Source organism: Carassius gibelio, chromosome B6, assembly GCF_023724105.1.
Source record: "Carassius gibelio isolate Cgi1373 ecotype wild population from Czech Republic chromosome B6, carGib1.2-hapl.c, whole genome shotgun sequence".
Lineage (NCBI taxonomy): Eukaryota > Metazoa > Chordata > Actinopteri > Cypriniformes > Cyprinidae > Carassius > Carassius gibelio.
The window spans coordinates 16,158,504-16,175,760 of NC_068401.1; the positions used below are offsets into that span (position 1 = coordinate 16,158,504).

At 35.9% G+C, this 17,257-nt stretch overlaps 2 protein-coding genes across 5 annotated transcripts; both read left to right on the forward strand.

Moving 5' to 3' along the window:
• The first annotated feature begins 485 nt into the window (after positions 1-485).
• On the forward strand, positions 486-11,339 carry lrrc8db (leucine rich repeat containing 8 VRAC subunit Db). Of its 4 annotated transcripts, XM_052559279.1 has the most exons (3): positions 626-1,204; positions 1,879-2,628; positions 6,004-11,339. In XM_052559279.1, the coding sequence occupies exon 3, from the start codon at positions 6,006-6,008 to the stop codon at positions 8,523-8,525; it is 2,520 nt and encodes an 839-aa protein (XP_052415239.1). In that variant the 5' UTR covers positions 626-1,204; positions 1,879-2,628; positions 6,004-6,005; the 3' UTR covers positions 8,526-11,339. The 4 variants fall into 4 exon arrangements, with proteins under 4 accessions (XP_052415237.1, XP_052415239.1, XP_052415238.1 ...); XM_052559277.1 differs by lacking the exons at positions 626-1,204; positions 1,879-2,628 and adding an exon at positions 486-619; XM_052559278.1 differs by lacking the exon at positions 1,879-2,628 and having other exon boundaries at positions 626-1,208.
• A 934-nt stretch (positions 11,340-12,273) lies between these two features.
• LOC127959320 (DBIRD complex subunit ZNF326-like) lies at positions 12,274-16,507 on the forward strand. Its single transcript, XM_052558402.1, has 13 exons — positions 12,274-12,476; positions 13,222-13,269; positions 13,395-13,467; positions 13,638-14,001; positions 14,084-14,249; positions 14,368-14,384; positions 14,452-14,497; positions 14,593-14,674; positions 14,845-14,992; positions 15,088-15,187; positions 15,364-15,494; positions 15,601-15,696; positions 16,019-16,507. Exons 2-13 carry the CDS (start codon positions 13,242-13,244, stop codon positions 16,121-16,123), a joined length of 1,356 nt encoding a protein of 451 aa, XP_052414362.1. The 5' UTR covers positions 12,274-12,476; positions 13,222-13,241; the 3' UTR covers positions 16,124-16,507.
• Positions 16,508-17,257: the final 750 nt, after the last annotated feature.

Here is a 17,257-nt window from a genome sequence, read left to right on the forward strand (position 1 = left end):
TTTAATGTATAATAGAATCATTTATGCTAATTTGAACTATATAAAATGTAAATTATTGGAATCTGGCACAGAAATCATGATAGATTTCTCCTATTCTGCATACATCAGTCTCATCCATTGTTCATGCCTGTTACACAAACGAGTCACTATACAAAATAATTCTGCATATATAAACTAAATAGAAAAAATAATAATCAGAAGTAAATACAAACCAACAATCGTCAACAAGTCCCTTCTGCGTGACAGGTTAATTTTGGCTACATTTGCAGCTATGTTACTCGTTACTCATGTTGGCATACTTTGTAATTTGACATAAAAATCAAATTATTATTTTTTTTTTCTGACGGTTCCGAATTAGCCTAACATCATCCTATTCGTGGAAAGTGGCTTCAAATGTATAACAGTTCAAGTGTAACAAACGGAGTTTGGTTGCTTAGTAACTTCTTAACACCGGTCAGGTGTTTGCGCGTAAATCCTCCCGTAAACTTTAGCCCCGCCCACATGCACTTCCTCTTTGACAGTACATTTCTGTTTATAACAGACATTTCTCATTCATCATTTCATACGCATGGACATAGTGGAAGCGTTGACGTTTTTAAAATGACAGACCTTGTTTGAGGTATGTATGAGCCTCGGTGTGTATGTGTTTGTTGGTGTTTAAGGTGGCGGATATGCAATAGAGAACTGGTGCAGACTGGTTGACTCTGCCTCTGTGCGCGCGGCACTGAATGTACCATAATAATGAGATGAGCGGGGACCCTTTAAATGTGCATAAAGCCCTCTCGGGTAAATGATTAGTAAATCGTCCTTTTGTACCGACACTTTTTCCGCTTTAACACGGAAAGTGTTTTCATACCTCCAACGGTTTTCTGCCTGAGAGGCGTTAATCTGCACAGAAACGCGAAGACATGACAAGACACCGGATTGCGTGCATAGGCAATATTCCAGTCCGTTCCTGTAAATCGCGTTCTGCTCGCAGTTTACGCGTTACTGGGAAGCAAACCATTGTCGTTTACATGTCGTGACCCGGTATAGAAACACAAATGGCGTGAATGCCCTCAAAAGGACGTCTCCCACGCGAGGGGACCGCATATCTGACTACAGCAGTGTCCCTATTACGGCAAGGACAAGTGGATACAATGTGTTTCAGATTCAGGAATTGAAGTGCTGCATGGATGACGTTTGATGACGTTTATATGAGACAGTAAGTATATTACGTTAAGGTATGCACCCATTTCTGAAATATTACAAATAGTCGAATAGCTATCTTGTCTTAAGTTTGTGTTTATGAAGACCGTCAGAGTAGTTAAGAACAGTCGAAGCAAGATATATTGGGCACTTTTTTGAAGGAGTCAGTACAAACGATATAGACTGTTCAATCAGTTGCACAAGCTAATATATAACTATGTGAATTTCAGGTCTCTTGTTAAGTAGTTACCAATTCATGAATTTTCTGGGTAATGCATATTACATAATTTGTTTCATAATATTATACACTGTTGCCCATCTTTAAAATTGTATCCAGCAGGACGACACTTGCGCTTGAGACAGCCAGTGCTTTCAAGTTAAAGTGTTATTTTATTTTTTATTTTTTTTAGTGTGAATTTAGGTTTAGTTTTACCAGTTTCTTTTGCTGTAATTTTTTAGACACATTTGGTAATATTGGATTGGCCTGTTAATATGCAGAGGATATTTACAATTTTGGGTTGACCTTAATAACATTTTTGATTTTCACTTGACTTGGCATATATGAACAGATGTTCAGTTTCAGCCTTTAATCTTGTTTTTTTCCCTCCTTTTTCTACACATACACATACGCACATACATGAATTCATACATTATTACAATAACGCTTTATTTTAACTCCCTGACCTACAGTAAACTGTACATATACTAGGATACAAATGGTTGCCCCAACACTGAAATCTGCAACATCAAGAGACATGATTGGTTAACCACATTGTTATTTAAATATTCTGTTTGATACACAGCAAATGAGAATAACAGATGCGGCCTTGACCTAGTTTTTGGGTAAAAGCCCAGACTGAGGTTAAATAAGGCTAGTTGTAATAATAATTGTGTTTTTTGTGGGTTGAGGTTGTGTTACCCAGTTATGGTTAAAAACTGAGGTTTCTCATCAACATAGTAGACTGGTAAAGAATGAGTGAAACACCAGATTTAATTATGCAACTGTGATTTATTTGTCAGAATCCCAGCTATTGTATCAATGTTGTATTAAAAAAAAAATGAAATAAGAAATTGTCCCCATTATGCCATTTCCAATATTGCCTTTCATGCGGTTTGTAATGTAGCTGTATGTGAATATAAAAAATCTGCAAAGTTGTAAAGCTGAAAGTGCACAATAAATTATTGTATTCCAAAATAAAGAATCGACTCTCTACAGCCTAAATGAGTCGTCAGTAATTCGATTCCCACTTCGTCACGGGATAATACATTTGCATAACCGACCACAAACAACTTGACCCCGCCCACAAACACGTCATTCTATTGAATTGACGACTGCTGTAATCTCAGGGAGTTCAACGCAGGATTCACTAAACACTTGCTGTTGAAAGATGGATCAGTATCCTGTTTATTTGGACCAGCTGCTACACTGAATCACAATCTGTAAGTATGATAAATAATAGATATAAATACAGAACTATTGAAATAGCCGTTTAGTTTCAAATGCGCTGTATGCAGTTCACCAATCACAACAGACTAGGCCATCTGACCAATCAGAGCAGAGCAGGCTCACGGAAGGGAGGGGTTGAGAGAGCCTGAATCTCTGAATTCCAGAATTGCTGGAAAATGAGGTGATATTAAATGCATATTCTGATAAAAAAAAATAAAAAAATAAAGCGTTTTGTGACCTTGCATGTAATCATATTGTAGGAGAAGCCCAAAAAAGTGTTATGAACTGCTAAAATGGCATAATAGGGGCAACTATTTAAGAAATTTAAATAAGATTTAAGAAATAAGCAAATTAAATTGCAATTGTCTTGCCCTTTTTTAGGAAATGGCAGGTAATTCAGTTTCCGATTTGTTTACCTCAAAATTATCTTTAAAAATGAAGTGAATCATTTTTTTGTGTATCTAACAGCATTAGATAAAATGACAAATCCTTTCCAAATAGGTTTTTTAAACACTGCAACATGCCGTCATTTGGATAAACAGCATGGACAGTGGTTTATGTATATCAGACTACTAAAACAGTGCAACCAGTAACTGCCACAGAGCCTCTTGTCTTTGCTAAGGTCAACTTATGTCAACTTATGTTTTTATTTGTTTGTTTTTGTTTTATAGTATTTAACACCTTGCACCTCTTTCTACACGTCTAGAAATTATAAAACTATTGGGGGGGGGGGGGGGGGGGGGATCATAGGCAAATTACCATGTAAAATACATAACAAATAGTATGCTACAGAACGTATAGCATATAAAAAGTAAAAAGAAGCGAGCCTGTTACAGACCTTTCAGTATTATTTAGTGGGGCTGTTCCTGAATTCAGAAAGTGTCGGTATTCACTCACTGAGTGATGTAAGTTCATCAGATGCATGTAAAGTTCACTGGTGTGTGGAGCATGTTGAATGATGAGAGTAGTTAAGGAAATGAACAAATGCTCTTTGGATCTATACAGTACCAGTTATAAGGTAATTACCTGGAGTTGTTTGTATAAGTGTTATAAAGTTTTATAAGTGGTATAAATGCAAGTGTAATGAAAGGTACATTAGTCTGAGAGTCTGTGGTATGTCATATCATATCACATCATATACTTTATTTATTAGTTTATGTATTGCTTGCAGAGGAATAGAAAATGCCTATTGAGGACTCTTCAAGACATCTGCAAACAAGTCTGCTTAACATCTCCGCTCTTATAGGGTTAGTGTGTGTAACCTTCTAGCTGTAGATCTCGGGAACTGATGTCTTTACCAATTTTGTCATTACATTTATTAGGTGACTTAATATTATTCACAGTCTTGCTGTTGTTGTTTTTTTGCTCAATTTCCACTTCATTTGGTAGGCTTGTATTTTTACTTTAAAAGACAGATTTAATTTTTTAACAGTAAAGTACCATCAAAGAAGTGATGAGCTCTACAGATGTTCATACTTGTAAAATGACAGATCTACCTATAATAGATCACCCTGTTGGAATATCCAGCCAGAATCTAAGTTTTTGAACACACTGTCCTATCTCTTTGCTGTCATTTAATATGCATGTGTACATAATTATGTGCCTTTGGAGAAATCACGTGTGCTTTTCTAACCCCGTGGCAACACACTAAGAAAGTAGTAATTGTCGTTTACAGCTATCTGACTTGGCTAAATAAGCTATTGTGTAATTGCACTAAATTAGAGACTAATTAATGCAGAGAAAGGACATCTGCATATACTGCTACTACTGTAACTAACTCTAGTCTTTAAATATCTGACACACTATATATATATATATATATATATAAAATATAATATTATTTTTTTATTTACATTTATTAACCAAAATACAAAATGTTATATATTTTGAATTTAGACATTTTCCTTATACTTCTTCGAGTACCTCTTGCATCAAAGGCAATGTAAGGTTTGAACAAAAGATCTGTAAGACAGGCGAAGCGCAAGAACAAAGCACTTGTGACTTGGATGGAATGTGATTGTCTTGTGAAACAAGTCTAGACTTTGTTTTATTAGTAGATCCTACAGGCAGTAAATTATGTGCAAAATGCCTCATGGAAATATTAAAAGTATTAAGTAATCGTACATGTAATCTGATATCACATTGCTTTAAGGAGAATAACTCAATCATCTAACAATGGATTCTTGTTAGTCAAAACATTTATGATTTATATAAATAACAGCCAAGTGAAATACAAGTTAATTAATCATTATGACATTCAGTCAATTGTTTCTTGCCAGTGAGAAGGTCATTTAATTTTGTCTATTGGATGTTTATGGGTAAGTCTTAGCAATGTGAAAGTTGAGCTCTACACATCAATAGTACCCCTGCAAAAACCCTGAATATTAGAGCAGAGACTTGCAACTTGATACTAAAGACAATATTGTCTTTGGTGAGGCTAACCACTGCAGTACTGTTATCTTCATGCAGTACAGTAGGGGCCCACTAAGGCTGATAATCTAATAAGAAAGTCTAATGCAGTGCTTTAGTGCCTGAGCAGTGATCCAGCTCTGTGCTGTGAAAAGTGATACAGGACAGATGCACTAGGATGTCTCCCCAAACGACGGGACCATTTGTTATCTTTAGCGGTGTATTAGGCCACTCCTTGCATTTGCACTGTACATTGATTTAATGGAATATGAGTATGAGACTTATGTTATGTCAAGCCTGTATTTCACATAGCATGGGGTGTAATATTGAGGCACTTGATTATGTTTATTAGCTTAAAGAACGAACAAAAATTAAATGTTTTATATTTGATGTGTATTTAAAGGTGCAATAGGAGATTGTCTTGAGAATTATTATTATTTTTTTATGCTGGTTAAAGTTCTCTTCACATCCCTATTGCAATCATAACTTAAGTTACGTGGTATAAATTTATTTATATATTCTGTCGAAGGCGTAGGACCAAGAAATATTCATCAAATCAAAATGCTTGGTCAATATTCAGGTATTGTACATATAAGATTTTAGGTATTAAATGTCAGATAATTTGATCTCTTTGACAAGGCAAACTTAATTTGGGTTGTAAAATGTCATGTGGTGTGACTTTTTTTTACAGTGAACTTTTTTTTTTGACGTATACACTTCATGATAACACCACAACACTTATTAAATTGGAAAAAAGAAAAAATACTAAATTGTAAAATATAAATTTAATTGGATTATGAGATCAATCATTAATACAGAGTAAACATGCAAGAAGTTGGTACATGTGTTTTTAATGAGACACTTTTTTTTTAAGATTTGCTCTTTTCTCAGACACTCTTATTTGACATTGATAATACTATATACTAAATATTTGTTTTTGTTTTTATGTCTTCATGTAGGAATGTTTACCCTCACAGAAGTTGCCTCTCTAAATGACATCCAGCCAACTTATCGGATACTGAAACCATGGTGGGACGTCTTTATGGATTACCTGGGTGTGGTCATGCTAATGCTGGCCATATTTGCCGGGACCATGCAGTTAACCAAAGATCAGGTGGTTTGCCTTCCTGTTCTGGAATCGTACCAAACCCCTGTACCCACGGAAAGGCCACCAGAGAAAGCTTTTGGCTCAGGGACAGGAGGAGACCATGTGACATTGGCAGCTGCACCTTTAACAAGCAAAGAACAAACCAACAGCATTGTCCAAGACTTCCCACAGTTGTCTTCTGGCAAGCAACCTCAGCCAAGGGGTTTACGAACAAATCTGGATTTTCAGCAGTATGTCTTTGTTAATCAGATGTGCTACCATGTTGCCCTCCCGTGGTATTCAAAATACTTTCCATATCTAGCTCTCATTCACACTATTGTTCTCATGGTAAGCAGTAACTTTTGGTTCAAGTATCCAAAGACCAGTTCCAAAATTGAGCATTTTGTGTCTATTTTGGGGAAATGTTTTGAGTCCCCTTGGACGACCAAGGCATTGTCTGAGACAGCCTGTGAAGACTCCGAAGAAAATAAACAGAGATTGACTGGAGCCTCTATGTTACCAAAGCACCTTTCGACCAGCAGTGAGGAGGGAAGTCCAAATCAGTCCACACCCATGCTCACAAAATCTAGCATTAAGTTTTCTGCAGAGAAGCCAGTCATTGAGGTTCCAAGTATGACTATACTTGATAAGAAAGATGGAGAGCAAGCTAAAGCACTTTTTGAGAAAGTGAGGAAGTTCCGCACACATGTCGAAGACAGCGACATGATCTACAAACTCTATGTAGCTCAAACGATAATAAAAACTGTCAAATTCATTCTGATTCTATGCTACACCATGACCTTTGTCACGTCCATTAAATTCGACCATGATTGTGAGCCCGAAATTAAGCACTTAACTGGATACGCAAAATTTAAATGCACCCATAACATGGCTTTCATGTTGAAAAAACTCCTTGTTAGCTACATTGTTCTCATTTTTGTTTATGGCTTGGTTTGCATTTACACTCTCTTTTGGCTGTTTAGACGGCCTCTTAAAGAGTACTCTTTTGAGAAAGTTCGTGAAGAAAGCAGTTTTAGTGATATCCCAGATGTGAAGAATGACTTTGCTTTCCTCCTACACATGGTGGACCAGTATGACCAATTGTACTCGAAACGTTTCGGTGTCTTTCTCTCAGAGGTAAGTGAGAACAAACTGCGGGAAATCAGCTTAAACCACGAGTGGACCTTTGAGAAACTACGCCAACACGTGACTCGCAATGCCAAGGACAAGCTTGAGCTGCATCTTTTTATGCTCTCGGGTGTTCCTGATGCGGTCTTTGACCTCACAGATGTAGAGGTCCTGAAACTAGAACTCATCCCAGAGGCACGTATCACAGCGAAAATCTCCCAGATGATCAACCTCCACGAGTTGCACTTTTACCACTGCCCCGCCAAAGTCGAACAGACTGCATTCAGTTTCCTCCGCGATCACCTCCGGTGCCTTCATGTCAAGTTTACGGACGTAGGAGAGATTCCCACTTGGGTTTACATGCTGAAGAACTTGAGAGAGCTCTACTTGGTGGGAAACTTGAACTCCGAGAATAACAAAATGATAGGATTAGATTCCCTCAGGGACTTGAGGCATCTAAAGATCCTACATCTGAAGAGCAACCTTACCAAGATCCCGACTAACATCACAGACTTATCACCCCACCTGATCAAACTTGTGGTTCACAATGATGGTACTAAACTCTTCGTGTTGAACAGCTTGAAAAAGATGATGAATCTGGCTGAACTGGAGCTGCTCAATTGTGAATTGGAGCGGATACCACATGCAATTTTTAGTTTGACCAACCTGCAGGAGTTGGACTTGAAATCGAACAATATCCGTACCATTGAAGAGGTCATCAGCTTCCAACACCTCAAACGGCTTAACTCCCTCAAACTGTGGCACAATAAAATCACTTCCATTCCATTGTCCATAAGTCTCGTAAAAAACCTAGAGTTCCTCTATCTGTCACATAACAAACTAGAGACCTTGCCTACCACTCTGTTCAATCTTCTTAAACTAAGATACCTGGATGTTAGTCACAACTCCATCGTAGTGATTCCTCCAGAGGTGGGGTTTCTCCAGAATCTACAGCATTTCGCCATCACAGGAAACAAGGTGGAAGTGGTACCCAAGCAGCTGTTCAAATGCACAAAGTTGCGTAGCCTATCCCTTGGGCACAATTGCATCTCAACGCTGCCAGAGAAAATCGGGCAGGCGCAGCAGCTGACTCATCTTGAGCTGAAGGGGAACTGCCTGGATCGCCTGCCCGCACAGCTTGGCCTGTGCCGACTCTTGCGCAGAAATGGTCTCATTGTGGAAGACCACCTTTTTGATACACTGCCCCTAGAGGTCAAAGAGAGCATAAGTCAGGAGACCAGTGCTAATTTTGCTAACGGAGTGTGAGTGTGGATCAGAAAAAACCTAGCTAGATGGTTTTCTGAGTGAACGGAATCAGAGTGTGCAAAAGGCAGTGTTCAGTACTTATGTTTGTTTGTTTTTCTTTTATAAAAAAAAAAAGCTTTGTTGTTTTATCCAGGACTGTGATTGGCATGAATGGATGTTTTATGTGTAAGGAATGAGTCCAGTATCAAAACTTATGTTTTTACATTCAATGTCATTTTTTTTGCACAGGCCAAAACAAATTGCCGGCAGGCCAATGTAAACGTTTGTGAATTTTAACTATGCTTAGTGCATAGAATTCTTGAGAATTATTCAATCGTTTGAGATGATTATGCCTGTCTGCATGGGTTTTTGTTCTTTTAAAATGTTTTTGTTTGTTTTTATAATTTGTCCATGTAACAGTGGAAGTATAACAGATCACTTTTGTTTTCTGTTCATTTTCAGTCGCATTCATGTTAACATTTTCACCAGCTGTTATCCGCACAGTCTGCATCACATGCATTGTGTATTGTGGTGTCATTATTGATTGTATTTGTTTGGGAGAACCCAGAACAACAACTGACATATTATTATAAAGTTAATCACAACTACTGTACTCGACTAAGTGCAAAAGAAAAAAGTGAAAAAGTCTCCCTGGTATTGGGTTTAGATAAAAGTGCACTAAAGTAATTTAAGTTGTGCTCTGAAGTGTTTAAGAAACTGAATGTTAGCATTGATACAAAGTTATCATATCTGTCCAAGATTCAATCAAACAGTGCATTTTATGCCTCCGTTAATATCTGTTTGACCTTTTTCAAACTGCCCACCTATTCAATGTCTATAAACCAAAATACTTGGGACTGAATAACAATGTTTGTTGATGCGGTGCGATGCACAAGATACCTTTAGTCTTTGCAGGTTTTGGGAATAAAATAGCCTTTTCCTATTAACATCATCCTTTCATGTGGGCTATAGGAGTAATGCATAAGTCATGTTGACCTCATTTGACTTGTGCATGTTTTGTATATAACAACAAATGATGGGACAGACCTGTAATGTGTATACACTGCATGGTCCTTAATGCTCTAAACCTCCAGTAGACATGTATTGGTAAATTGCCATTTTATATATATATATATATATATATATATATATATATATATATATATATATATATATAATATTAGTAATATATGTTAGCCTGTAACTGTATGATTACCATCTGTTTTACTGTTAGCCCTTACTGGCTAGTTAAAGTAATGAAAATGCTTGCATTGTGTGAATGTTACTGTGACTGTTTTAAGTTACCTTGCTCTGTCTGTGCTGTGCATGTCCACAAAGTCTGCGTTTTAGGCGAATGCACGAAAATATTGACTTGACATATGCGGAGGATCAATATTCATGCCAATGCTGGATTAGATGTAAGATGTCCCTAACCTGAACATTTGTCGTTTCATTTTTCTTGACAAAGGAACAAATCTGTCATAAATGAAGAAAACAAAGTCAAGATTTAATAATTTTTGTAGTTGAATGAAAAAAATCAGGATTGTTATCATTTACTCATCCTAATGTCATTCCAGACATCTAGACAACCTGGTAAAAATAATTAGTTGTTTGGATCACATTAAATTTCATATTTTATTTTAATTAATATAATTTATTGTATGTGCATTATGTTCTACAGAATGAAGTCATACAGGTTTGAAATAACATTAGGTTGAGTAAATTAAGACACAATTTAAATTTGGTAAACTATCCCTTTTAAAGATTATATAATAACATAAATGGTTTCACTGTTGCACCCTGAAACTTAAAACCATTTCCTTATTTTATTTTAAGCCAGTAATTTGCATGAAGAGGATGTGGAACTGTTCTCTTAAAAAGTAAAGGGTATCAATAATATTTAGCTGCTTTAATTAATTGTTGACATAGATTGAGTGGTGTTTGCTTCAAAGCATTCAATTGTTTATGAAAGTTTTCAATAGACTGGATGGTATTTCATTTACCTGTAGTGTACATGGATTGGAGTGGGAAATAGTAATTTAATCATTTGGATAATGTCTATTGTATTTTTGTTTTGTTTATTAAAACCAATTTGGAACAATTATTTTATTTTATTATTATTTTTTTGTTGTTGTTGACCAGTTTGCATTCCACTGAAGTGTTTTCTTGTCATTTTGTGAAATTACACTTCCCACACTGTTATATTTGTCCTACTGAAATGCTGCAGGGTCTGACCTGTAACTGGTATCTTTGTGACCCCTGAAGAATCTTGATGTCGTGCCAGATGAGGCTTGAAAATCATTTTTGATACATGTGTGACAATTCAATAATTATAACTACATATGAATCTAAAGTTGAGTTTCAATGTTTTATGTGACTATAAATTAGATCACTATATAGGTTTCGTACAATATAACTATTTGTTGATTCTGTTTGATGTTTGGAATGAACGTTTGTTTGTTTGTTTGTTCATTTATGTAGAGATTTATTAATTTATGTTCCATTCCTGTACTAATAGTTTTACTAGGATGTACCTGATTTGAAATGATTCTACCATACAAAAAATACATTGTGTCAGTTTAGGTACATAAAACACCTGTTGTTCATTTATACTGAGTACTTATTTTCAGAATAAAGGAAATGTTTTCTTTTTCAGCAAGCTACTTTAAGGTGTATTCTTCTTCAGCCTTGAATGTAGCCTAAAGCTGCATCCCTTCATGGTTTTGATGGAAAGGAGAATGAATTTAGTCTGCTTTGCTCCTAATCACGTTTTGTTTGAAAGGATGTTAAATTTGCAACTTGCAATTTTTCATATAATAAATACATTAAAATGTATATTGGTGTCCGTGTTGTTTGAAATGTACATTTTTTTTTTTTTTTTTACAGTAGTGGTTCTTCATTCTGGTCCTAGGGACCCCTGCTTTGCACATTTTGTTTGTCTCCTTTATCTGACACCCTCAGTTCATTTGCAGACCGTGGGTCCCGAGGCCCAGGTCCAGGATTATGAACCACTGCAATACAGCATTATTAACTAAAAACTAACCTAAATATTAAGGAAGTCAAATATAATAATGTGCAATATAACTTTTAATATGTACAGAGTTATACTAGTATAGTATTTCAAAATAAGACCCTTTAATAAATCATATCTCAACTAATTTCGCCATGAAATGTCTTGCTAGTTGCGACTTTTCAGTCAGTGGAGTCCTAGCACAGTGGTTTAGGTTTGAGCTCCCTCTAGTGGTGAAGGATAATATAACGTCTTGAGAGTATTACAAATATTATTTTGCTGCTCTAAATGGACGAAAGAACGAATAAATGAGTGATTGAATGAAGGAATGAATGACTAAATGACAACCTGATATCACAAAGGGGCGAAGTTTGGTGGGTCTAAATTTGTCTCTTGAGTGGTTACCTTAAATGAACATTATTAATTCTCATTGAACTATTCAATGTGAATAATTAATATATAAAGGATATTGCTACTATCTGACAGGTGTTAACTGTTTAACTGAATGTGCTGAGGCTAAAAAAAAATAAAAATAAAAATACGGCATTGTCACGTGGTTCCAGTAACCTTTCAGAGCGCTGATCAGGACAGACCAAACACAGTTGTTTGTGATTACTGGAAAAGTCGTGTATTTAATTATTTAGTTTAGATTCAAAACATTGTAAGGCTGTATCAATCCGATTAAATAGGCCTATTTTATAGTAGAAATGCCTTCAGTGAGTCCAAAAGTATTTGAATGTCCCGAATAGGGGACTGAGTGTAAGTTTGGTTTGTGAACCACTAGCGCCCTCTGGAGGAAGACAACTGTGATTAGCATATGGTTATGAAGTAGCAGAATTGTTGTCGCAAGTTGGCTCTAAAGTTTCTTGACACTGTTGCTTAGTTTGTTTCTAGCGGGAAATGATTTCAGTGACACCTGCGTTAATTTTACGCAGTATGACTGACTGACCCTCGTTTATGTGGTAAGTGAGGATTCCTTTACGTTTTATTTTGAAATAACGTCACTTTTGTTGAAAAGGAATCGATGAAACGCAAAAATCTGTACGTTTTAAACGAGGACCTAGTTTCAATTCCTTGCAAAGGCATTTAGACTTTTTAGTTAATTGCTAAATGTTATGTTTTTGGTTTGCATAAATGTGCATAATACTTACGAAAAAATAAAATAAGTAAATGACCATGCCAGCATGCCAGATAATGTAACATTTCCCACGCCATAAAACACACATTTTGGTTAAATAAAAGTGAGAATCGATGTAAAGGTTTTCTGTTTCATGTAAATGTTGAAAAGAGTATCCAAACACAAGGACAAAACTAACACTGGGGTGTTGATTGTCTCGCAAAGGCCCATAGAGTAGTTTATATGTGTCACTGTTTGTACTGTCCACAAGTGTTTTATGACAAACCATATTATTTCATCTCCCATTTAATGGCATGACATTTTTTTTATTTTCTTTTTTTTTTTTTTATAAATGGTCTTCTAAAAAAAAAAAACTATTAGTTGTCTTATAAAATCAGTACTCTATGCAGTACCCTAAAAACCTTACAAGATAACAGCCCTTTGCTTAATTTACAGTAACTGTCAGCATAAATGTGGAGTCAGTACTTGCTAGCATTATTTTATGTTTAATCAAAAGTTATACACTACCTTAATGGAGATTTAGTTTAATCAAGGCTTTAATTATGACATTATACAATCTGTTTTTTAAGGACTTACTATAAAGGATGAAATGTTCCCATCATCCGCTGACAATTCAGGTAATTTAATCTTCACTCTTATATTGCTACAATGTTATATACTTCTGTCTTGTACTTGTTGTTTCTGAATGAGGTACATTCACATAGCATTCTCAAATAATCACTTTCACTTGTCAAATGCACAGGGAAATGCTACAGTCAGCCATTATTTGGATCGTTTGCATCCTCTGAGTCCTTGGAGACCAACGACTCTGACAGGTAACAATTGTCAGGGGATCTTCCTTGGTTAAAAAATAAATAAATAAATAAATATATATATATATATTTTTTTTTTTTTATTGTATAGTTGTATTATATAAATGATTTTATGTATGTTAATGAAATGTTAATGTCTTGCTGTAAAGTGCTACTATTAATGTTTTCATCAGATATGGTGCCTATGATTCTTTTGGACTTGGGTCCTTGAATACTGAAGATACAGATAGCGTTTTTGATAATTCAAATGGAGAGTACAGTGACACCTGTTCATCTACTATGGGAGCAGACGTCTTATCAAACTGGGACAGGCCTTTCCTCATGTCTTCCCAAAGGTCCAGGTCTCCGTTTTTGGACAGCGGCAGAGAGAGTGAATATTCAACATCCAACCTCTCGGATTCCTCCAGCCTGTACTCTCCTTCACACTCTCGGCCAGCGCCGATTGGCTCACGGGGCAGAGACATGCACCCATACGTGCACAGAAACTACCGCGGAAGAGGTGCTGTTGTAACGGAGGACAAAGGACAAGATGTAGGGGTAGGTCTGGTGTCTAGTTTATTCGTTGAGCAAAAGCAATGACTTTCATTGTTGAATTTTCTTTATCTGTTCTCTTCCACAGTGCTCTAGTCAGAACCCATCTATTTGCATAGAGAGATTCTACTCAAAAGCATCTGCTTTGGTGTTTCGAGGTACCAAGAGGAAGATGATGGAACCAGTACCTCCTTGCAAGATGGTTAAAAAAAAGAGGATAGTAAGAGCAACTCCCAGCATAATCAGCATTGTGGGTATGTGATGCACTACTTTGATGGACCAAACATGATTTAAAATTATTAAATTGTTGCACTTTCTTCACTGGATTTTTCTAAAATGTTGACTTGCATCACTTTTTTTGTGCTTTTTTAGGACCACACATTTCAAAGGTAAGAATTTACAATCAAAGATGCCACAAAATCAGTTGTGTGATACTAGAGTTTGTCTTTTCTACAGGACAGTTGTATTTCTTCCCAAACCAAGGAAATAAATAAAGAGCATGGTATGGCTTTTATATTCTATTGTTTATTACATTTGAAAAAAAGTTGTATCTCACAGCATGATTCATTGCAAGCATGGTTTAATATGTGAGCACAGAGCTTGGTAAGAAAGTTCGAGCCAGAGAGAAGCGCAGAAGGCGACGAGAGAAGAATCATGAAAAATATGGAGATAAGTACAGGTAAACAATGAAATTTCAACTGACTCCTCGCTTGCTGGATATTAATTTATTATTTAAATCTACTGTATATATATATATTATTTGAGGCAGAACTTGATAACTAAGCAGCGAAATGTTGGCTTGTGAAATGTAAAAAGGCTAAAGAATTAAAATTTGTACAAAATTTTTAGGTGGGCTTTTACATGTGCTTTTTGTAAATTCCACACGTTTGAAGACAAAGACATTGAGAAACATTTTGGAAGCACGTATCACACAGAGACTCTTGACTATATACGACGACAAGCCAAATTTGATGACAAGGTCATCAGTTTTTTGCATGTAAGACTTTTTAAATTTTTTTCTTTCTTGCTGTTTTAGTCTGGATTTTTATTATATATGTTGAAGTACACTTACCCCATTCTAATATTGCACAGGATTGCATGGTTCACAAGTTTCATAAAACTGTCTCTACATTACACAAACTTAAGTTTTCCTGTGGACGAAGCAAAGATGAATGGGCAAAGATAATGGAAGGTATGACTCCGCTTAAGCCAACATTACATAAATATACATAATATGATAAATCAGTACACTGTTGTACTGATGTACAAGTACTTTTTTGAACACTTGACGCTTTGAGGCTTTATCATCTTGCATTCTACAAAGACGCACGTACTGACAGATTCTATTTAAACCTCTTGTTCCTACAGGGGTGACCGAAGAGGACTACATGAGAAGGATGGAGGTGGTTTATTGTGTTGCATGTGACATTCACATTCCTTTGGTTTTCAGCTCTGTACAGCAACATCTTCATTCACTCACTCACCTCACGAGCAAAGTGGTAACATGACTCTCTCCTCTCTTCTCAAAATATCATAATTTTTGTCTTACATATGGCCTTTTTCTCATTTTGCTTGTACGTCTTGTGTTTTTACCCCCACTTAAAGGCTTATAAGGAGCAGTTAAAAAGAGACAGTGTGGTCACAGCTAAAGCAATAATAAATAATGACAATGTGAAGGTGCGCTATGAGAAGTACATGAAGGTAATGACATTTGTGGCATTTTGGAGCACATTTAGGAGTCAAGTCACCTTTATTTATACAGTGTTTTTAACAATACAGATGTCTCAAAGCAACTGCACAGCATCAATAAGGAAAACAGTGTCAATAATGCAAAATGACAATAGTAAACACTAATTTTTCAGTTAAAGGCAGTTCCTCATTAAATTCAGTGATTGTCATCATCATCCAGCTCAGCTCAGTTTAAATGGTATCTGTGCAATCAAGTCAATGATATAGATAGAAAATATGTTTTTTTTTTTTTTTTTTTTAACAATATTTAATGGGATATCTTTTTGTTTTACAGGGAGAGGACCCATTTGCAGTCGACACCAATGACACAAGTTCTGATTCTCAGGATGCTGAGAAATCTGATGAGGCAGAGGAAGACGAAGAAAATAGTGACTCATAATAATGGACAAAGGAGTACTGAATGGAGAAAAAGAAACAAGAGGAAATGACTCTTTCTACTGTACTTTCTCATTCTATTACTTCAAATGGTCATTCACATGACCTTGCAACACAAAAGGCCTTCACATTGATCCACACTAGTTTTCTTCTGATAAAGTGTATGCATCATACTGGGGCCATGTTGTATTGGTGTTTGTAAGTATCTGTGTTGATTTGTACTAACAATATTTAGTCACTGTTCAAAAAAATGTAACTTTACAGATTTATATTTAAATGCAGATGTTATATTTTGTTCCCTTTAATATTTGGGATTGGAAATGTGCCTTTTCACTGTTTGCTTTGAGATGAGATGGTGTGTTGACCATTAAATATTCACTTTAAACTAGATGTGCTTGCTGTGAGAATATATTTAACAGCTTTAATTATTCATTTTACCCATTAGAACTGTATGTATGACTATTCTGTGAGAAGAATACTGGTACCAGCTACACTAGAAGTCCCTCTACTGGAGGAAAGAGATCAAAACAGCTCTGAGAAACTTTGTAACATTTGTATGGGATGAAATCTAATTGGTTTGAAACATGAGGCTATATGAGTAGGACTATTGATACACTGTATATGAGAAATGACTTTCCATTATAAATGTTGCGTGCAATAACAAAATAGCATGATTGCAATTTGGATAAGGTTCATGTTCTTATTTTGTTCTTTTATAAGTGTGTAAAGCACCAATAAGGCCAGTTAGTTTTCACCCTTCACAGTGTAAGGTTTAAACATAAAAGCATTACTATACTATATCTGCAAGAACCAATGAGGTTTGAGAACATTTTCCACTTTTTCTCCTTTTATGGTTTCAGGCATGCTTTAAGCTTAGTGGATGTAAACAACAAACTGATTTTCTGTTTGAAAAGCAAGAATGAGAGGAAAAGCTTTTGTGTGAATTACGACTAAGATTAAGGTCTGCGTTTCACACAAAGCTTGTGTGACATTGAGAAAACTTGGATCACCCACACGAATCATATTGGCAACTTTTGTGCAGTATGTAGCCTACTTTTTGGTAGTCAGTCATCATCACCTAACCAACTTGTTTCATTAATGGAAACACGGCTTTAGGTTTCCAGTCCATTAGTTGAGA

Excerpts from the sequence above, each read along its gene's own strand:
- lrrc8db (XM_052559277.1), top strand. The coding sequence starts at position 6,006 with ATGTTTACCCTCACAGAAGTTGCCTCTCTAAATGACATCCAGCCAACT.
- LOC127959320 (XM_052558402.1), top strand. The coding sequence starts at position 13,242 with ATGTTCCCATCATCCGCTGACAATTCAG. Across the intron at positions 13,270-13,394 it reads ATCATCCGCTGACAATTCAG|GGAAATGCTACAGTCAGCCA; the intron begins GTAATTTAATCT and ends TCAAATGCACAG. Across the intron at positions 14,002-14,083 it reads ACAAAGGACAAGATGTAGGG|TGCTCTAGTCAGAACCCATC; the intron begins GTAGGTCTGGTG and ends TCTCTTCCACAG.